This window comes from Kogia breviceps, chromosome 13 (assembly GCF_026419965.1).
Source record: "Kogia breviceps isolate mKogBre1 chromosome 13, mKogBre1 haplotype 1, whole genome shotgun sequence".
NCBI classification, from domain to species: Eukaryota; Metazoa; Chordata; class Mammalia; order Artiodactyla; family Physeteridae; genus Kogia; species Kogia breviceps.
Window position 1 is genome coordinate 39,614,528 of NC_081322.1, and position 22,313 is coordinate 39,636,840.

The 22,313-nt window shown below is 44.3% G+C and overlaps 1 protein-coding gene across 3 annotated transcripts in view; it reads right to left on the reverse strand.

Moving 5' to 3' along the window:
- SCML4 (Scm polycomb group protein like 4) overlaps positions 1-22,313 on the reverse strand; it is a 130,634-nt gene that overhangs the window by 19,711 nt on the left and 88,610 nt on the right. For 2 of the 3 annotated variants that reach the window (XM_059083935.2, XM_067011214.1), the window contains 3 exons: positions 12,566-12,856; positions 5,094-5,230; positions 1,559-2,599 (listed from right to left, as the gene is read on the reverse strand). In XM_059083935.2, the coding sequence (XP_058939918.1) occupies positions 2,474-2,599; positions 5,094-5,230; positions 12,566-12,856 (554 nt within the window). In that variant the 3' untranslated portion in view covers positions 1,559-2,473. Of the gene's footprint in view, positions 1-276; positions 2,600-5,093; positions 5,231-12,565; positions 12,857-22,313 lie in introns of those variants that run through there. The other variant, XM_059083936.2, reaches the window with a different exon arrangement.

Consider the following 22,313-nt stretch of genomic DNA (forward strand, 5'->3'; position numbering starts at 1 on the left):
TGACATTGTTTGCAGATGATTTTGATTTGGCGGCACCAATGTTGATGTGTTTGTACCGAGGGAGACACTGCTAAGAATGCTAGAAAGTTTTGAAAATCTCTATATGAGGTATATGTTGATGCAAGAGGCACCACAAGTTTCAGAGGGTTGAGCAAAAATGGTGGAGTGAGGAACATAGGCTGTCGTGGGATTTTCTGGATCTCACTGTTTTCACACTGGCCGTTCTGAATATATACACTATCCGTGGTTTTTTTTTTTTTTTTTTTTTTGGTTTTTGTGGTACGCGGGCCTCTCACTGTTGTGGCCTCTCCCGTTGCGGAGCACAGGCTCCGGATGCGCAGGCTCAGCGGCCATGGCTCACGGGCCCAGCCGCTCCGCGCCATGTGGGATCTTCCCGGACCGGGCCACGAACCTGTGTCCCCTGCATCGGCAGGCGGATTCTCAACCACTGCGCCACCAGGGAAGCCCCTATCCGTGGTTTTTTGAGGGCAACTATCTAACTCCAGATCAGCAGTGAGCACGTCACGATTTACAAACCTTGAGGGACAGAGTCAATTTATTGTTTCAAAATCTTGAAGACGCTGTCCCAAGGCCTGATTCAGGGTAGTTTTGTCAGGTGCCGGGACCAACAGACATTCAGCTCTTCCACAGCCTGATAACTCAAGCTCAGTTCCATGGGCAGTTTTAGGACACTCTGCTCTATCCCTTTTCTGTCACGCTTTAAGTCCGCCACCATTTGCGTGTCTAAAAAGGATTTTGCTCTGATGTGCTTTCTCAAATACCACTCATCAAAGTGGGTCTAAGAGCATGGCATGGAATGTTTCTTGTGATCCTCATCCAAGTTCTAACTGATTTATAGAGGATCAATATACAAATCTACCTAGGGCTGCCCTCAAGTTTGTACAGGTCTTGTTCTGCACAAGGTCACCTGGTGGAGGGGTGAGAAGGCTGCAATCCCACCCTGCTCCACTCACCAGCCAAGACGCCCATCCAGGCTGCATCCCGAGGATGTTGTGCCTTTTCTGATTTGCATTTGGGCCAGGGGAGGCCCTGAGTGGCTCTTGATCTTCCGCCTCCCAGAGATCACAAAGTCTAGTATTCATCTCCTCCCTTACAACGCTACAGATGTTTTTTAAGGAAGAGGACATGCCCACGGCAAAGGCAAATTCATTTTGAAGATATGTTTCCCGTTCAGTGAGAGAGGAAGGAAAAAAGAGACAGGGAGAGAGAAAGGAAAAGGATAAAAAGAAGAATGGAGACAAGGCTGCCCTTCTGCCTAGTAAATTGTGGATTCATTGTCCGTCCCTGGACACAGCTACAAAAGGGTAGAAATCAGTATTTTTCTATTACTCCACGGTGAGAAAGGAAAACCTATTTGTAAATTGAATTAAACCCAATAATAGCATATCTGTGTACATGCTATTATTATTAAAATTAGCCACACATACAACTATATAATCCCACCATGTAGCTAGAAATCAACACTCTCCCATTTCAAAGCTTAGTAGAGACATCTTTCTTCTTTTTTAAAGAAACACCATGACTAAATGTCACTAACCTCTCCAGCATGCCAATACATCGACACCTCAGTAAAGACTCTGGAAGGGAAGGAACTCCAAAGCCCCATCTGGGAAGAACGTGCTTCCAAATTCTTGACTTTGCTGCTGGTGCACCTCAGTCAGTCAGTAATGATTGGATATGAACTAGAACCTTCTAGAAGACGGTTTCTTCCCAAGTTGCAATCTGTGGTGCTGACTGTGGAATAAATTCCCTGTGTCTGTGTAGGCTAGGTCTTGTTCACAGAAACCCTAATCCATCCACTGGGTGTTGAATATCAGGCTGCTGAAGTGAGGGTCCCGAAAATACATTAGCAGTCTGCCCTCTAGTGGGGAAACACAGTACTTCAGATAACTAGGAATAGAAAAGATTTTTTTTTTCCTTCTCTTTCAGAGAGCAAAAGAATTCAAGTTTTCCAGATAGTGCAAGGTGAGGTATTTATCCTCAGAAGACAGCTTCCAGAGCTGACTTAAGCAAGATTCACAACGATAGGGTCCCCAAGTCAGAGCTAAAAACAGGTAGTGCTGCGGTGGGCGTCCCCGCAGAGCCTGCAGGGACAAAGGTTCTTCTCACATCCTTGGACGTCTCCAGTGTCCTCCTTGGGTGACAGCATTCAGTTCCCCACACTCTCATTATAAAAACAGTACCCACCCTAAGAGCTACCAACCTACCAGAAATGTTAAAAATAACAGGCTTCTTTGTAATTTTCTGGCAAATCATTAACACAGAAGAACCTTTCAAAAGGGCCATGTTGAATTTTTTAAAAGGTCAAGATGCACAAGTTTTATAAAAAGACCAAGTCTTTGTGGCTGTTCTTTCTCAGGAGAGAGTCTTTGTGATGGTGGCAAATGTTGGTAAGGCAGAAGATGATCTGGAGGTCTGTTGTCTGGATTTTGCTTCTATCTTTTAAATACCTTCAGAACTTGGCTTGCTTCAGTTTATCAATATGGTAGCAGAGTTTCAGTGCAGGTCCCAGCTTTAGGCCCAAGTATTTCATGATCATGTCACTCCTCAGCAACAGGAGGGCATTGCCATCAATCTCCTGGTGGAACAGAATCAGAAAAAAGAAAACCCAGAAAGTGGTCAAAGTAATCAAATAGTGGCCACAGTCAGAGTATGGTCAGGGAATAAAGTAAGGGAATATGGATTTACTTAGATGCATATTCTCTTAGTCCCAAGGCAAGACCTTAAGAAAATAAACGAAAGCCTACAAATACTATGTGCTCCTCTTCCCATATTCTCCCTGGGGTCATTTGATACACTGGATCTTTCATCTTCCTGCTTGTCTCTCCTGATTGAAGGAATCTAACACAATCCCAGCCATACTCCCAATATCCCATATATGTTTATCTCTTCATCCAGTCTAGGGCTAAACAAGCAAGAAGTGTTCAATGGACTGAATGTGCCCCCCCCTCCTCCCTCCCCAAATTCATATGCTGAAATCCTAACCTCCAAGTGGTGGTATTTGGAGGTGAGACTTTGGGAAGTAATTAGGTCATAAGGGTGGAGCCCTCGTGAATGGGATTAGTGTCCTCATGCAATGGGAAGAGGGCAGTCCAAAACCTGGAAGAAGGGTCTCACCAAAAGCAGACCTTGAAGGCAACCTGATCTTGGACTTCCAGCATCCAGAACTGAGAAATAAATCGCTGTTGTTCATAAGCCAGCCAGCCCGTGGTGCTTTGTTACAGCAGCCTGGACTGACTAAGGCAAAGTATCATCCCATTAGACCCTGAAGCTAGCAGTTACCTTTCCATTCCAGGTGCTGGTATAAGGTCCTGACCTCCATCCATCATCCTAATCTCTGGTTTCTTTTTGTGGGACACTCACCTGCCTTTCGCTGATTACCGAATTGCTAATAACACTCTATAAGGGATTTCAGGTGTTTTTTGGCCCTGTCAATAATGCTAGGTGGCATACAACTAAATAATGCACCTGCTTCATCTGAGGGTTTAGCACAAATCATTACTAAGGGAATGCCAATCCTCTGAGGTCCCGATATTGCTCCCATTTGTCTCTGAAAATGGTAACCCTCCAGACTGCATGTTGAATTCATGAACTTAGTAAGGCTTGGTTTCCTCCTTCACCTATAGTGCTATTTTCAGATGACTAGAGATAAAGGGTAGAGATTTTGGGTGCTCAGGTGGGGAGAAGAGGCACAGTACAGGACTCATATAGCAGCCCCTCTCATTCCTCTATCCAGCCAGCCACTCAGCCAGCACCGATGAAGCACCTACTCTGTGTCACTCGGACCTCATCTGTGGGCCCTCCCAGGGGCCTCACTGACGAATGTTCTCTCTTTCCCCCACCTCCTAGACTTCCACTGCCTCCTGTCATGCGGGAAGGAAGCCAGAGTCCTCCCACCCAGATCTGTCTAAACATAACCCCTCTGCAGTCCTTGCTCTCAAGGCCCCACTGTTAGCTGAGGTCAAATATATCCCTAATAAAATATGAGTGTTGGATTAGATGATGATCCTCCTCAGGTCTGAGTGCATGATTTCTATGATCTTCAGTTCAAATAAAATGAAAGACAGGAAGGGAAAAAATAATGGTAACTCTGGTAGACAGAAGAACGCTCCCTCTCCTCCCCACAAGATGTCTACGTCCTAATCCCTGAAACCTGTGAATATGTTAGGTTAACTGGCAGAGGGGAATTAAGGCTGCAGATGGAATTAAGGCTCCTAAATCAGCTGCCTTTAAAATAGGAAGCGTATCCTGGATTATTGGGGAAGGAGGAGACAGTGCAATCACAGGCCCCTTCGAAGTGGAAGAAGGAGTCAGAAGAAAAAACCAAAGAGTTGGCAGCCTGGGAAGCACTCAGCTTGATGTTGTTGTGGCTCCGAGGATGAGGACAGCGAGGTAGGAGCCAAGAATGAGGGCGGGTCTCAATGCTGAAAAGGCAAGGAAATGAATTCTCCCTAGAGCATCCAGAAAGGATGTCAGCCCCACCGACACCTTGGTCTTAGCCCAGTGAGGCCCCTGTCAGACTCCTGACCTACTGAACTGTAAGATAATAAACTTGTGTGGTTTTAAGCTACTACATTTGTGGTAAAGGGTTATAGCAACAATCAATAACTGACATAGTAAGCTTGGCAGGTAAAGTACTAATTCTTACCTTTTAAAAAAAATAACCATCTTTATATATTTTAGAATCTCCTAAATAATTATGTGAATATGTAGATGGCCTGCTAATCAAAGGCCATCTACGAACCAGGTGCTGTGCTGAACACTTTATGTGCATTTTCTCATTTAATCCTGAAAGCAGCTTAGGAATAGGCACTGTCTGTTGGCATATTGTAGGTGTGCTATAAATGTTTGTTTATGCACAGACGGACGGATGGATGGGCAGGGAAACAGGCACTCCTGATAAAGGCCAAAGTGAGGGAACGGATGGGACAAACAAAACTAGGTGGTTGTTCCGCTCTGAGAACGCTGTGGTTCCATCTGGCCTCCCTTGAGTGGTTCCCCCCCGGCATAGTGCAGAGCCCCCCGCAGCCTCGCAACTCCCTGACCGCCCCCAGGCCCACCACTGCGCGTACATGCTTCCGGAAGAGCTCCACGTGGGGCCCCAGAGCCTGCGGGTCTGCGTCTTTCACGAACCAGACCACATCCTCCACGGACCAGGTAGAGGGGTTCCTGCTCCTTGGCCGCCGGCTGTCCAGAGAAGGGCTGGAGGCTGGAAGGTAGAGCACAGAGAGGGAGGCCATGAGACAGCGGGCCTCGGGCGTTGGCACCTATCTGGTGCCGCCTGTCCCCACCTGGCCCTCGAGTCCAAGGTGGAGGCCCGAGTGACCTCCTGCGACAGAGAAAGGCCAGGAGTGTCTGCTCTTGGCAGGAGCCTGGAGCACCGGAGGCCGCTCCTAAGGGCAGCAGCCTCCCCCTCTATACAGAGGTTCTCTGCTCTCCCAGGGAATAGAGCATTGGAAAACGGATCTCCTCCAGCAGGTTGAAATGCTGACCCATGTTAGAGTTTTAAAGACCTCTCCTGATCAGTCCTGTCTCAGTGGGCCCCGGGCCTGCTGTAACCAGGTTCCATGAAGCTCCAAATAGACCTCTGTAGTGCTGTGATGCCAAAACGACTTCAGGTCCTTTCCGTCTCCACTGGTGTCACCCTGAGACAAGAAGGACACGGCAGAATGGAGGGGCATTTTGTGCTTGTCCTGTGTCTCTGGTGCCACAATCTCAGAAGCCCTGTCTGTGAGAGGTCCATGCCCTGCTCCGCATGTGCAGAAAGAAGACTCACTGCCTACACTGAGCACCTCACCAGCCCTCAGGTCTGTCAGAGCACTCACTCCAACCTCCCACTAGACGAGGGATTCCTTGACAACAGGAGCCTGATCCTGTGCCTGGTCCACAGCTGGTCCCTGGTCAGTGATTGTGGCATGAGTTGCATTGCTGCATAAATGCTTTTCCCACATGGCAGATTAAAAGGTGCAGGACATATGAAGGAGGAGAGAGTAGTGGATCAATATTTAGGCAATTTTTAGGGGGTGACTTGTTTTGTATGTCCCAAATGAATTCATCCTTTCCCTAGAACCAGCATCCCCTCCTATCTCTCATGTTTCTGAAACCTCAGTGATATCTCTACCTCCTGTCCCTTATTTGCTCCCCGCATTTAATTATTCTGAAGCTGTTAGAAGGGTGCCTCTCACACTGGTCTCCTCTCTTCCATCCCTGCTGCCCCAATCCGGGAACTTCTTACCTGACCCTCTACAAAGGTTTTCTAGCAGATGTCCTCACCTCACGCTTTATTCCTTCTAGAGCAAAAACTGTCACAGCTTCACGCGCTCCCTAGTGCCCCTTGTGGATTCCCCTCGTCCGTGCACCAAGTCCGTCCTGTAGCACAAGATCAAGGGCTCTCTTTGGTCTCAATAACATCTCTCCTGCCCAGATAGAGAGGAAGAGCTTTGCTGCCAGAGAAACTTAGGGACAAATCCTGGAGCTGCCCGTCGCTAGCTGTAAAATGGCAATGCTCTCCACCTGGAAGGGCAGGTGCGAGGATGGAAATGGGATTGGGGCTGGCCTTATGGCTGACCTGCGTCAGGTGGTCCACAGAGGGAAGGAGGCACCCTGCCTGCCTTCCCTGCCCCCCTCCCTGCCCTTCTGCACGCCCCCATCTGGGCATACTGGTTCTGACCGAATGTTCCTCCAGCTTCCAGTCTCCACCTTAGCTAGTGCTTTTGCTTCTCTCTAGAAGGTGTTTACCTTCCCTCCTTTCCAAAGAAGCTCTACCAGCCATCAAAGCCCAGGTAGACCCCTTCACAGGCAGCATTTCCGTGTCCTGCCATCTGGATGTCATCTTTCTCTACCTTTTTTTTTTTTTTTTTTTTTTTTTGCGGTATGCGGGCCTCTCACTGTTGTGGCCTCTCCCGTTGCGGAGCACAGGCTCCGGACGCACAGGCTCAGCTGCCATGGCTCACGGGCTCAGTTGCTCCGCGGCATGTGGGATCTTCCCGGACCAGGGCACGAACCCGTGTCTCCTGCATCGGCAGGCGGATTCTCAACCACTGCGCCACCAGGGAAGCCCCAACTTTCTCTACCTTTAACTCCCAAATCTTCGTTTGTTCTTTTCTTAAAGATGCTTTCCACATCTGCCCTTTATTACCATTATGCATGTGCTTGCCTGTAACCTCCAGTTAGTTTTAATTTCTTGAGGATGATCTTTTTCATCTTCCCCCTGTTCCTCCACGGACATCTACTGAGTGTCTCTTGCGTACCAGGTCCTGGGCAAAGTGTTTGGTGAAAAATGGGATCCGCTCATTACAGAGTTTATAATCATTGACTCTCCACAGCTCCATGCAAATATATTTGTAATATGGGTTCAATGAATGTAAAATGAATCAATATACTTTGCAGAAACAGCATAAGTAACTTACACAAAAGCTTTGTGCGAGTAATCCTTAATCCTATTTTCAGGCTCTGAACAATGAAGCAGCTTCCCTACAGAATAATTCTAAGTCAGAAGTTGAGAAGCCTTCACTTCCATTTCCCTTCTTTAATCTCAGGGTGCAGTGGTTTCCTGCTGTCTCCTTTTTTCCTCCTCTTTTCAATGTACTTAAGTGCACAGTTCTCCAGTAGTGCTGAGAAAAGTACAGCACCACATTTGAAGTCTGTCCTAAATACATTATAGTTTGGTTGAGAAGTGGATTTACTTTGAGATTTTCCCTGCCTTTTCCTTGTTGGACCTGGAAGGGTCCCCTAAGGTGATTTGGCACAGGTTGGGGCGGTGCATTTTGGCGGGAAACTGTTAATACACCCTAGGGCCATCTGAATGCTGATGCATGCTTGTTAGAGATGATTTCACTGCATTTAAAGACATCTGCACTCAACATGGGGAAGAGGAACCACGGAAATCGCATTTGCCTTTGGAGCCGGCCCCATCGGAGCGTTGGCGATAATCAGGGTGATAATAGATGCTCTGATTACAAAGGCGGGAAGTCTTCAGTGCCAAGAATGATTTTAGAGTGATCAGAGCGGAGGTCAAATCTAATTTCCTGTGTTTGACAGGAAGGAAAACCACCAGACCGACTCACAACATCATCCATGGGAGCCTAAGGTCCTTTGAGCAAGGCCAGGGAAATACTTTCCCCATGAGCCACAGCCATGGAGTTGAGCAAGGTGGTCTGGCTTGTCTCTACGGGGAGGCTCTCCAGGTGATGAATGTGAAGAGGGGAAGTGGCTCCACTTCTGGCACCTGGTACTAGCTGTGGGCATTTTCACTTTTGCTCTCTGAGGTGCCTCACAGTCATACAAGACAGCAGCGGGAAGCTGTGACACCTCGGGACCTGCTCAGGATCCAAAGCACATGAACTAGCTCTAGAAGGAAGAGAGGGAACTTTCTAGCAGGTCTGAAGAGCCTTTGCAATGGCCTGTGCTCACACAAAGATAATAAGCACACTAGCCCCTCCAGCTGCTGTGAAGATGTCAGGAAGACAGATGGGTCTGGCCTGACACAGCCAGGCCAGGCAGATGTGATTGGACAGCAGTCAGACATGACAAAGGTGAAAATATCTTGCTCCTAAAGGAACGGAGCACGCAAAGCGCTTGCCAACCGCCTTTACGGGAGGTGGCGTTCTCCAGCGCCGAGAACTTCATACGTGGTCAGGTCTGTTCCCCGGGCGATGCGGGAGACGTGTGTATGGTAAAACCCAGCTGTGAATGGATGTAGAATGAAGGATGGTGGTGGCTGTTTCTAACGCTGAACTCACCTCCACCAGGAATAGACTGACTGTGAATCTGCCTAAAGCAACCCCGGATATCTTCACAGCCCCGGTACTCGTGCTGCTGCCTGTGAGTCGCTCTCTGTCTCACACAGACCCACAAGCACATGCATAATTTCCTTTTGTTCATTCATAATTCAGAGGAAACTTTTTAGCTCACAATAGAGTCATGTGGAAGAATGGAAAGAACCAGGAGCTGGGAGTCAGAAGCCCCTACCACCCACCCTCTGTGCAAGCGTCTCTGTGTTTCTTTGGTGTGAAATAAGGAGTTGGGAAGGATCTCCAAGGTCCCTTCACGCCACAGGCTGTCCCAGGCAACACGAGGGAGCTCCTTTCTCACACGTCTGAAGCCTCATCAGTGTGTCTGTGTGCAAAGCACAGTGAATGCAGAGCCAATGGCCAGGTTTTGAGGCCCTTCCTGGACCTGATCATTCTACTCTCTATGAGCCTCCCTCCGTTTCTTCATCTTGTTTCTCAGAAGTATTGTAGGAGTCAAGTGACTATATGGCTTTGGGCTGGAGCCTGACAAGAAGCATCTTGGAGAGGAAAGCCCATCAGTCTCCAAAAGGGGCCCCCTCAGAATCATTTGTTAACGTTTGCCTCTCTGGAATTGGAGGCTGTCAGCGAGCAGGGCCCACATGTCTTGCTCACAGCTCCATCCTTGGACCTCAGAAGAGGCCCTGGCATATTGTGCTCCATAAGTATCTGCTGGCCAGGACTGACCAACATCTCTTTGAGTCTTAGTTGCCTCACCTGTCAAACACCTACTATGTTGTGAGGATTAAATAGGATAAAGTGAAGCATTAAATGGTAAGAATTAATCAAAAGATAGTTGCTATTCTTATTATTATGTATCATTCCATAATGGCCAATAGATTTGTCTTCCTAAATTCTGTGGTCCATCAGCTCACTTCCCTGTTCAGCCATGTCTGGTTTCCACAGAGTAAAGAAAGCCCATTCTGCTTGACTTGAACCCCAAATTTCCCATCATGATTTCCCTTGGCGTCCCTGCGCAAACTCTTCTCTTTCCTTGGAATGAATAAGCCATGCCGCACCTTCACTCATTCCCCGCCCCCCACGTCGAGTGCTGTCCTCATTCTTCTTTCTCTTGCTGAATTGTTCTCTATCCGTCACCCAAGACCATACCCTATGGAATCAAACTCCAACCCATGGAAAGCATATGAATGGTAATAACAATGTCAGAGTCACTTCAATTCTGAAGCTTGGACATACTTGTGGTTGGGAATTCTACAGCATCTCCTGTTAATGCAAATGTCAGGAAGCTTTTGTTATCCAAAACCTCCTTATAGTTCTTAGTGATTATGTCTTGGATGAGAGACAGAGGAGAGCTCTCCGATTTTCACCTGAGTATCAGCAAAAAACAGGGAAACGTGTCCTGTGAATACATCCCTTCAGAGTCCACTGACAGGGGCAATGGGCGTGATATATCAAGACAGCAGGAGGAATTACAAACAGTGCTGCAAAAAATTTCCTTGCACATGTCTCTGAGGAAGTTTTTATAGGTTATGTTCCTAGAAGTATTATTGGGTCATAGGACATGAACATATTTAATGGAATATATACAGTAATTTGGGGCGCATTAGCACCATCATGATATTGGCTCAATTGATGGGTTTAATTTAACGATTGATTTATTCATTTTTATATCATTTAATAATATTTTATAATTTTTTAAATAAAAGAGTTGCACATTTCAAAAAAAAAACACAGCAGGAGGCCAGGGTAGGTATTCACATGAGAGAGAGGACTGCGAAGTTTGTCATGTCATCGATACCTACTGTCCTGTGCAGCCTCGTACCATTTTCTGGCTTCTGCGGTTTTAAACCATTTTGATTAGCACCATGGGGGAGAATCCATTTCTAGGTCCCTTCCAGGTTTATGACTTAGGTCAAACCCCCTTAAAGAGATATGGTTTCTTAATACCAACTGCTTTCACTTGGGATGCAATTTCAGAGCAATACTGAGCACTTCTTTGGGTGGAGGGAAAACTTAACAGCCCTCCAGAGGGCCTGCAACCAGCACCTGGACAGGCAGCTAGGTGACAAATGGGTAAGGAGGCCAGGGGTTTTCTCTCCTACTTTAATATACGGCCACTCAATTCAGCATGGTTTATCTCCATGGTTTCCAAATGCGTTTAGCTGTGCAAACTTTGTTCAAACTACACAAATGTAGAACCCCACTCTTCAAATGTGAAGAGGCCTTGGTTAAAGAGGGCAGTGTTGGAGTACTATCTGCTCCCATCCCCTCTCTCCTATGCCCTAGAACCTCTGAGGGACCCCCCTGAAGCCCATTTTGCATGGTTTGAAAATCCCTGGGATAATTTTGAAAGCCAGCTTTGGAGTCAGTTGAAGTCAAATCCTGACTCAACACTTGACTGACCTTCTCTTGATCTTCAATTGCTTTATATGTAAATTGAATATAATAATACCTACAATAATACTATATAATTGTTATAATAATAAATTATAAGATATAACTTATATATAAGCTGGACAAGCCAAGGCTCAGAACAGAAAGGCCAGAGAAGACAGCCAGCCCGCAGGAGGCACCAGAGGGGCAAGATGAAGACTCCCTGACTCCCGGGCCTCTGGCCTCCTTTCTTTAGCAGTTCTCAGGTGTAGAGTTGATGGGCTGTGATCTGTTGAAGGGTGTGTTCACGTGATCTGTGATTGCTGATATTTATTGAGCTCTTACTAACTCTTAGACCTTGTACTAAATACACATATGAATTTATTTAATCCTCCCAACAAACCTATGAAGTAGGTGCTATTATTATTATTCCAATTTCACAGGTGAGGAAACTGAGGCACAAAGAAGTTCAGACTTGCAAAAGGTCACACAGTCAGAAAATGGCAGATCCAGGATTCCAGCCCAGGCCATCGGGCTCCACAGTCCATGTGATTATCCACTATGCTCTATTCATACTCAAATACTGAATTGAAAATGATTTTTTTAATAACATAAATCAAAATGGACATCAAGCTACCCCTAGAATGACAGTACCTTCCTACACTGCATTCCAATAAGCTAACTTTAATGGGTGAGACAGAAGTAGCATCATAACCAGTATTGTCGGGGGCCTTCCCTAGTGGTCCAGTGGGTAAGACTCCGGGCTCCCAACACAGGGGGCCTGGGTTCGATCCCTGGTTGGGGAACTAGATCCCACATGCATGCCACAACGAAGAGTTCACATGCCACAACTAAGACCCGGTGCAGCCCAAATAAATAAATAAATGGAAAACCAAACCAAAACAAAAAAACTTATGGGACAAAAATAACCAGCATTGTGGGAATGTTACTTAACTCTGGTCTGCCCATGTATTTGTACCCTGCAAGAGTCACCCACTGTGCAAGAGAAAAGTCTTTAGCAACTTCTGGTTCTTCTTTTTCCAGGCACAGAGCTAGTCTACACCTCTCAGATTCCCCCAGAGTTAAGTGTGGTAAAATGGCCAGCTCTTGCCAGTGAAACGTGAGTAGAAGCGATGGGCATCACTTTCAGGCTCTAGGGAAACACGTTCATCTTCCTCGTTTGTTCTTTCCCTTTCTACCACTAGATGCATGGGGCATGGAGGCCATAGGGGACAGGAGAGCCATGAAATGGACAGATCCTGGGTCCCTGAGTTGGGATACACACACCAACTAGGAACACCCACTTTGGACTCCTGGATAAAAAACTTCTATTATATTTGAGCCACTGTACATTTTGGTGGTCCCAGGGCAAAGGAAGAGGAGGTTAGATCATGGGGAAGCCAATGCATGCATTACATTACCACATCTGTTTCCTTCAAGAGAGGTCCCATTTCTCTCGGGGCTGGAGCCAGGGGGCCTCAGCCCAGGTGCTGAGGGGCCTCCAGAGGACATGGGGCTGGTATGGGGACCACCGACTGTGGTGGCTGAGCCTCCCCCAAGGTGGCCGTCTCCAGAGTTCTGCCTCTTGCAGTACAACGAAGAGGAGGTGGGCAGGGAGCCCCTGTGGCTAAAGGCGGAGGAGGAGGAGTCCACGCTGTAGCGGTTCATGCTCGCAGGGTTCACCAGGCACTCCTCAGTGGTGACTGTTTTTGCTAAGCAAGAAGGCAGGGCAGAGAAGCAGAGATCAGAGAGCAGTTCAAGAAGACACCTGGTGCTGAGTCTTGGAAAACCTTTCCCCATCAGCACAGGTGCCACTATCTGTGGGGATGGCAGATGAGAAGGAATTGATACCGTGGCATAATCCCAAAGAGCTCACCTCTCAGCACATGGACACCTCACCAAAGAAGCATATTTTAGTAGGGATTGGGACATGTGACCCTCCATGTTCTGAGGAAAATGTGATTATCTTGGTTATTGATAACTTGTAAATAAAATTCAAACAAAGGTCTTTCTCCCTCCATGGCTCTGCTCCTCCAGGAGTTTCCACCAGCTTGTCAGAATCTCCCTGCTCCCTCTTTTCTCTCCCATCACCACTGCCTCTCGCACCTGGCCCACTGGGAGAGGTCAAGCCAGAGTCACAGTGTCCCAGAGTTAGGAGTAACAACTTTGGCCTGGGTTCTTTTTTTTTTTTTTTTAACATCTTTGTTGGAGTATAATTGCTTTACAATGTTGTGTTACTTTCTGCTGTATAACAAAGTGAATCAGCTATACGTATACATATATCCCCATATCCCCTCCCTCTTGCATCTCCCTCCCACCCTCCCTATCCCACCCTTCTAGGTGGTCACAAAGCACTGAGCTGATGTCCCCGTGTGATGCAGCTGCTTCTCACTAGCTGTCTATTTTACATTTGGTTATGTGTACATGTCCATGCTACTCTCTCACTTCGTCCCAGCTTACCCTTCCCCCTCCCCTTGTCCCCATGTCCATTATCTATGTCTGCGTCTTTATTCCTGTCCTGCCCCTAGGTTCATCAGAACCTTTTTTTTTTTTTAGATTCCATTTATATGTGTTAGCATATGGTATTTGTGTTTTTCTTTCTGACTTTCTTCACTCTGTATGACAGACTCTAGGTCCATCCACCTCACTACAAATAACTCAATTTCGTTTCTTTTTATGGCTGAGTAATATTCCATTGTACATATGTGCCACATCTTCTTTATCCATTCATCTGTTGATGGACATTTAGGTTGCTGCCATGTCCTGGCTATTGTAAATAGTGCTGCAGTGAACATTGTGCTACATGACCCTTTTTGAATTTTGGTTTTCTCAGGGTATATGCCCAGTAGTGGGATTGCTGGGTCATATGGTAGTTCTATTTTTAGTTTTTTAAGGAACCTCCATACTGTTCTCCATAGTGGCTCTATCAATTTACATTTTACTGACAGTGCAGTAGGGTTCCCTTTTCTTCACACCCTCACCAGCATTTATTGTTTGTAGATGTTTTGATGATTGGCCTGGGTTCTGACACAGGTGTGATGGTGCTTCCTCCCCACATTTTTAGTTCCAGTACACACAAGGGCACTAACCTTCCACCCAAGCTAACAAACTAGGGACACAAATGCTGATCTGGATGGCCCCATGGTCTTCCCCAAACCCTGCAGATGAGAGAGAAAGAACCAATCTAAAGCACAGGGGGAGTAGAGGACCTGGAGACTCTGCCAACCTCATCATCAGCTCCCCCACCCAAGTAGATCAGGACTTTCTACACTTCTAAAGCTCATTCTTGCAGCCTGTTGAAATCTGCGAGCTATACCTGTGGCCAAATGGTGTGGGGTGCTTTGCTTTGTTTTGTTTTGAAGAACGAAGTCCAGAGGAATTATAGGGATAGAAAGAGGAAGAAAAATATTCTAATAATTCCTTTTCTTCAGTCCCTCCCACCCCAGACAAGATCATATCTGTCTAGCCCCATCAACAATTATCTATATACTACACATGATCAAAACAGATATAGACGTTCCCCAAAGGCATTAGAATAACAAAACCCAAGGGATCCTCCAATGTTGGCAATGAGTAAACACATTTGGGCCACAAGATCCAGATGTCTTCTTCATGTATGGATTCCTCGCACAACATAGGTATTGAAAGATTAAGAATTGATTTTACTAGGGGAGCTAGCAGGTCTTCTCACAGATGGGGATGCATATGGAGCTTGCCTGGAAATAAAAACTATCGCATATGGAATGCAGCTAAAGCAGTGCCTAGAGAAAATTTGTAACTATAAATACTTATATTTAAAAAGAAGAACATTCTCAAATTAATAACCTAATCTTCCTCATTAAGATACTGGGGGGAAAAGGGCAAACTAAACTTAAAGCAAGTAGAAGGAAGAAAATAATAAAGATTAGAGTGAAAATTAATTAGAGAATAGAAAAATAGAGAAAATCAAAGAAACCAAAAGCTGGCTCTTTGAAAAGATCAACAAAATTGTTGAACTTTTAGCTAGATTGGCCGAGAAAAAAAGAGAGAAGACTCAAATCACTAGAATCAGAAATGAAAGAGATGACATTATCACCAATCTCACAGAAATAAAATGGATTATTAAGAAATATTACAAACAATTCTATGCCAATCAGTTAGGTAACTTAGAAGAAATAGACAAACTACCAAAACTGACAAAAAGAAATAGACAATCTGAATAGACCTATAACAATTAAAGAGATTAAATTAGTCATCAAAAAACAAAGAAATACCAGGCTCGGATGGCTTCATAGGTGAATTCTACCAAGTATTTAAAGAAAAATTAAAACCAATTCTTCACAAATGCTTCCAAAAAGTAAAAAAAGAGTGCTATGGACTGAATTGTGTCCCCCTCAAATGTTCATATGTTGAAGCCCTAGCCCCCATTGCAACTATATTTGGAGAGAGGGTCCAAAAGGAGGAAATAGAGGTTAAGTAAGGTCTTAAGGGTAAGACCTCAACCTGATAGGACTGGTTAAAAAGAAAGTACTGACAAGAAGAGGAAGAGACATGAGAGAGCTCTCTCCCTCTTCACACACATGCACAGAGAAGAGGCAATGTGAAGACACAGAAAGTGGATGTCCACTAGCCAGGAAGAGAAGTATCACCAGAAACTAACCCTGATGACACCTTGATCTCAGCCTTTTAGCCTCTAGAATTGTGAGAAAATAAATTCTGTTGTTAAAGCTACCTAGTATGTGGTATTCTGTTATGGCAGCCAGGCAGACTAATATAAGGAGGGAATACTTCCCAACTCATTCTATGAGAACACTAAACCCTGATACCAAAACTAGACAAAGTCATCACAAGAAAACTACAGATCAATGTCTCATTAATATGGATGCAAAAATTCTCAACAGTATACTAGCAAAACAAATCCTTAACATACAAAATGACTTATACATCATGATCAAGTAGGATTTGTTTCAGGAATGCAGGGTTGGTTTAACATCTGAAGCTCAATTAATGTAATATGTGATATCGATAGAATAAAAAACAAAGATCATGTGATTATCTCAATAGATGCAGAAAAAGCATTTGAAAAAATCCAACATTGTTTCATGAGAAAAACACTCAACACACTAGGAATAGAAGGGAACTTCCTCAAGCTGAAAAAGAGCATCCATAAAAAACCCTACACTTAACATCATAGTTAATGGCGAAAGACTGGATGCTTTTCTTCCTAAGATCAGGAACAATACAAAGATGTCTCTATTCTTGCTACTTCTATTCAACATTGTATTGGAGGCTCCAGCCAGGGCAAGTAGGTAAGAAAAAGAAAAGGCATCTAATTTGGGAAGGAAGAAGTAAAACTATCTCTTGTATGTAAAAAATTCTAAGGAATCCAATAAAACACTTTTATTAATTGAAATTAATAAATGAATTCAGTAAAGTTACAGGATAAAAAATTAGTATGCAAATATCAATTGTACTTTTATACATTTGCATTAAACAAATGAAAATGAAATTGGGGAAAGAATTCAATTTATAATAGTATTAAAAAGAATAAAATACTGAGGAATAAATTTAACAAAAGAAGTAGCAAGTAAAAAAAAAAAAACAAAAGAAGTATAAAACTTATGCTCTAAAAACTACAAAATATTATTGAAAGAAATTAAAGAAGATCTAAATACTTAATTGGAAAAAATTCCATGTTTATGAATCAGAAGACTTAATATTATTAAGATTATTACCATCTGACACCCTAAATTCATCTATGGATTGAATGCAATTCTTGTCAGAATCTCAGCTGACTTCTTTGTAGAAATTGACAAGCTGATTCTAAAACTCATATGGATTTTCAAGGAACCAAAATAGCCAAAACAATCATGGAAAAAGAAGAACAAAGTAGAGTAGTCACACTTCCCAATTTCAAAATTTACTACAAAGCAATGGTAACAAAGGTAGTGTGGTACTGACTTAAGGAGAGACATATAGAACAATGGAATAGAGTTGAGAGTCCAGAAATAAACCTATGTGTCATGTTCAACTGATTTTCAACGAAGGTGCCAAGATCATTCAATAGGAAAAGAACTGATGCTTGGACAACTGGATATCTGCATGCAAAACAATGAAGTTGGACCCTTACTTCATACCATACACAAAAATTAACTTGAAATGGATCAAAGACCTAAATGTAAGAGCAAAAACTTATAAAACTCTTAGAAGGAAATATAGGGGTAAATCTTTATGACCTTGGGTTTGACAAGGTATTATTAGATTTGACACCAAAGGCATAAGCAACAAAAGAAAAAATAGACATATTGAATTTATCAAAATTTAAAACTTTTGCATTTTGAAAGACACTATCAAGAAAGTGAAAAGATAACCCACAGAATGGGAGTAATTACTTGCAAATCATACCTCTGATAAAGAATTCATATCCAGAGTATATTAAAAAAAACTCTTACAACTCAACAGTCAAAAGACAAATAACCCAATTTTAAAATGGGCTTGAATGGACATTTTCCCAAAGAAGATAGACAGATGGCCAATAAGCACACGAAAACTTGTTCTGAATCATTAGTCATTGGGGAATGCAAATCAAAACCACAATGAGGTACCACTTCACACTCACTAGGATGGTTATAATCAAAAAGTCAGATGATAGCAAGTGTTGGTGATACTGTAGAGAAATTGGAACCCTCACACACTGCTAGTGGGAATGTAAAATGATGCAGCCTCTTTGGAAAACAGTCTGGCTCTTCCTCAAATGGCTAAAAATAAATTCACCATACAACCCAGCAATGCTACTCCTAGGTGTGTGTGTATGTATGTGTGTATATATATATATATATATTCCTAAGAGAAATGAAATTTCCACATAAAAATTTACATATGAATGTTTACAGAAACACTATTCATAATAGCCAAAATGTGGAAACAACTCAAAAAGATATCAACTGATGAATATATAAACAAAACATGGCATATGCATACAATGGAATAATTTCAGGCATAAAAAGTAATGAAGTACTGATCCGTGCTACAGTGTGAATGAGCCTTGAAATGTTATGCTAAGCAAAGAAACTGAGCCACAAAAGACCACATATTAAATGATTCCATTTGTATGAAATGTCCAGGATAGGCAAATCTATAGAGACAAAAGTAAATTAGTGGTTGCTTAGGATTTGGAGGTTGGGGGGAATCAGGGTTGACTGGGGTGATAGTTGCACATATATTAAAAACCATTGAATAATACACTTTAAATGGGTGAATTGTATGATGTATGAATTATATCTCCATAAAGCTGCTTTTAAAAACTCATTGCAGAGGCACAGTGTTTGGCTGTGAACACATTCTTGAGAGTGTTGTACAGTCAAGTCCAACACTGCTTTGGCCACTTGGACACAGGGAAACTGAGCAGCAAAGGGTAGGCATGCATGCTCTGTGCCTCATGCTTTGTGGCTAATGCAGTGCTGAATGATGTCTTCAGGAACCTGGAACTCTGCACCTTCCCCTAGATGGCCTCTATTACATCTTCCCTCCTGGTCAGAAGACTTCAGCAGGAAGGACCTGGCTATGGAGCCAGATACTAGGCTGCTTCTTGAATGGAGCGAGGAAGAGGAAGACTAACATTTATTGAGCACCTACTATGGGCCAGCACATTCCAAGCCAGTGAGCAGGAAGCCTGCCATTATATTCCCTTCATTGAAGAGTTTTCATAGTCTGGGATACTAATCCTTTTTGTGTCCCCAGTGTCTGGCATGGTGCTTGGCATTCAGAAGGCCCTCAATAAATATTAAGTAGACATTTGGGCAGTAAGGCTGCTGTTACACAGAACACGTGTTAAAATTCAGATTATAAAGAACTAAATATAAATTCTTCATGTAGATGTACAGTAAACAATGAAAAAAATCTAAAACATTTATTCTGTTTATTAAATATTTTAAATCTAAATTAAATATGCCTATGGAAGTCTGATAGTCTAAGGTAGAGAATGCAGATAATTCACCAATCTGCACTACAGCTGGAAAATAGAGATGCAGATGGAATATTGTCCTCCTATGACAACATGTGGAAATGGGGAACAAGGGAATATGGACCTTATTGGTTTAAAAACTGCTGACAACCATAGGTGAGATCAAAGGTAATAAAAGCCAGCTTCTGGGCTATGATCCAAATGAATTCATCAGAAACTTGACAGAGTGTCAAGCTATAGCCCCCTACCCAGCAAAGGATGTGACAGTGATTCCAAAGGCGGCCAGGTGGACAGCCATGGAAACAGATCACTAAGCCCCAGCCACCGTCCAACACAGCCTGTAGCTCCCAGGAAGGCTGGGAGTGATTAGCACGGTCAGGTGCACACATCAGGGTGCCATTCAGAATTGACGAGATGCATCTGCTCAAACCCCACGCAGCCTTTGCCTCACCTTTATAAATAGGGGTGCTGACACATCATACCTGAGCGTAAAAATGACTGATACAATGAAGGCCATCATCATTCAACCACAGGACTGACAAGGACCTGCACAGAGCACCTGGCTCCGCATTTCCCCGAGTGTTAAAATGTGTCCTGCTGGCCCACCAGGGGATGATTCTTGGCGGTACTTAGGTGTATTAGTTTCCTAAGGCTGCAGAAGTTACCACAGATTTGGTGACTTAAAACAACAGAAATATATTCTCTCCCACTTCTGGAGGCTACAAGTCTGAAATCAAGGTGTCATCAGGGCCATGCTCTCTGCAGGCTCTGGAAGATCCTTTTTTGCCTCTACCTGCTTCTGGTGATAGTCAATGATCCTTGGTGTTCCTTGGCTGCAGACACACCACTCCAATCTCTGCCTCTGTGGTCACATGGCATTCTCCCTTTTTGTCTGTGTCTGGGTCCAAATTTCCCTCTTATAAGGACATCAGTCCTTGGATTAGTGCCCGTAATCCAGTGTGACCTCAACTTGGTTACCTCTGCATAGACCCTATTTCCATAGAAGGTCCCTTTCACAGGTACCTGTGGTTAGGACTTGAACATGTATCTTTTTGAAGGACACAAAAACAGGTGAACGTTATTTTATTACAGTCATATATTTTAGTGCACAGCAATAAAATATAGTTAGCTCATCAAACTATGATTTCACTGATAAGGTATCACTGCTTAAGATGACTAAAGGCTACGGTTAAAAGAAACGAATCCATTTCAAGGAATATCTTGAGTAAACACTTCTATAGGTTTTAATCAGACATAGCAAAAATTGTGAAGGTGGTAAATTAACGGTGGAATGCCTTGAGCTTGCCCCAAATTCTCTTTTCAGGCAGGGTGGTACTTGGAGCGGGAAAATAAAGTAAATAACTGAGCCTCTTATTTAAAAGCTTCCCAAGAGATCTTACAATCTCCCCAGAGTTAGGTCATTGTGCCACAAACCTCATGGCCTGAAACTTCTTCCTTACACCTAACCCCAATTCCTCTTGCTTCAGTTAAAACAATGACTGTTGGGTACCTACCCTTTATATTATTAAAACCATTAAGTCATCCAACATACAGGTAAGATGAACTTAATAAAGTGTGGCTCGTGAATTGTTTGTTACCCAAGACCACTATTTAAAGTTGGTTTAAAAAAAAAAATAAATGGACCAAATCTCCTTGGAGAGAGAACTCCACTTTTCAAGCAGTTTTGTGGCTGACTGGTGAGTGAACACCAGATGGGGCCAGCAGACCTGGGATCATCTGCGGAGAGTGCCCTGCGTGGATCCGATTCCCGCACACAGACTTGTGGTAAACCACAGGGCTGACAGATTAAGACGTTCCCAGACTTTTTTCCTGGATTCTTAGAAAATCCCTTCTCATCTGAAGTGTGAGCTACCTTGTCACCCTGGCACCTCTCATAAAACAAGAGGATCCAGCCCAGCCTCTATTTAAGGCTGTTTCACCGCTGTGCACACCAGCTCAGCAAAGCAGGGTAAACAAGAGGCATTTTACGTGCTTCTCTTCTAATAACCCCCCCCACCTCTATCCAAGACACTAAGGATGCCACTTATAAATCATTAAATCTTTCCTCCAGAAAAAGGATTAATCTGCTTTCATATGATCACAAGAGCATGCTTGTGATGGCACAGGCACAAATGGCGCATTCAAAGAAGGCTGCCACATTTTCAAGGTTTGGTGTCTGAGGAATATTCAAAAGAGGCTAACGTGCCTTTTTGACCATAGCTAATCTGCTTGTGGACTATGGTTTCCCCAGCTGCTATGTATAAAGCCTGCCTATTAGGCTAAAAGAATACTCTAGAAGACTTCAAACCCAATCAAGCCTCAAAGGATACCCCTTTGCTCCTGAACCTGAACCAGGTCTAAGCCTCCTTGTTTGGAGAACAAAGCTCTAGGGTCTGAGTCAGGAGTGTGTGGACTCCTCCCTCCACCCACACCCCTGTAGAGGCCTGGGGGACGCCCAGCACAGCCCACCCTGCTGCAGTTCTGGAGGGTCAGCTGAGCACCTGGAAAGTGCAGACACTCCAAAGAGAAGCAGGAAGAGGCAGAGGGACAGGAAGGAGAAAGCCAAGAGCCAGAGAGAGAAAGAGAAAGTCCCAAAGCAGCGACAGCGGTCCAGGGAGGAAAGAGGGGCCCAGCTGGATGAGACTAGACACTGTTGATGGAGGTTTAGTTCAGGGGGTGTTGGCCCCTTTTCAGGTAGGACACAAGAGCCAACTGCTCACACTGAAGTGAGCCTGGACTATTTAATTTATTTAAAGAATTTTAAATGGCACTTTACTTGGATTCTCTAACCAAATGAAGCCCTGAAAAGCGACAATACCACCGTCTGCAAAATTATTCTCAAGTAATCTCTCTGCGTGCAATAATAACCCTACATCCCAGAGTCTCAGACACTGTTCTTCCCAGCACTAAACAGTTCTCTCTCTCTCTCTCATACACACACACACACACACACACACACACACACACACTCACGCTCCACTCCCCTTTCCTCAGACCAGTCACAGCTTCCCAGCTGAAGGAGCAGCTACACAGAGTGCACCCTTTCCACAATCAGCTCTGCTGCCTTCCCCCAGGCTGAAAGCCATTGCCTCTCTTGGGATTGATTGCCAGTAGGGCTGCCCAGCCCAGCAGGCCACGTGACCCTGCTCAGGCTGACAAGAAGGTCAGACCACTGGACCAGTGTCCAGAGGGCTCCGTGTGTGAGCGCCTTGGCTCTGCTGTTTAAA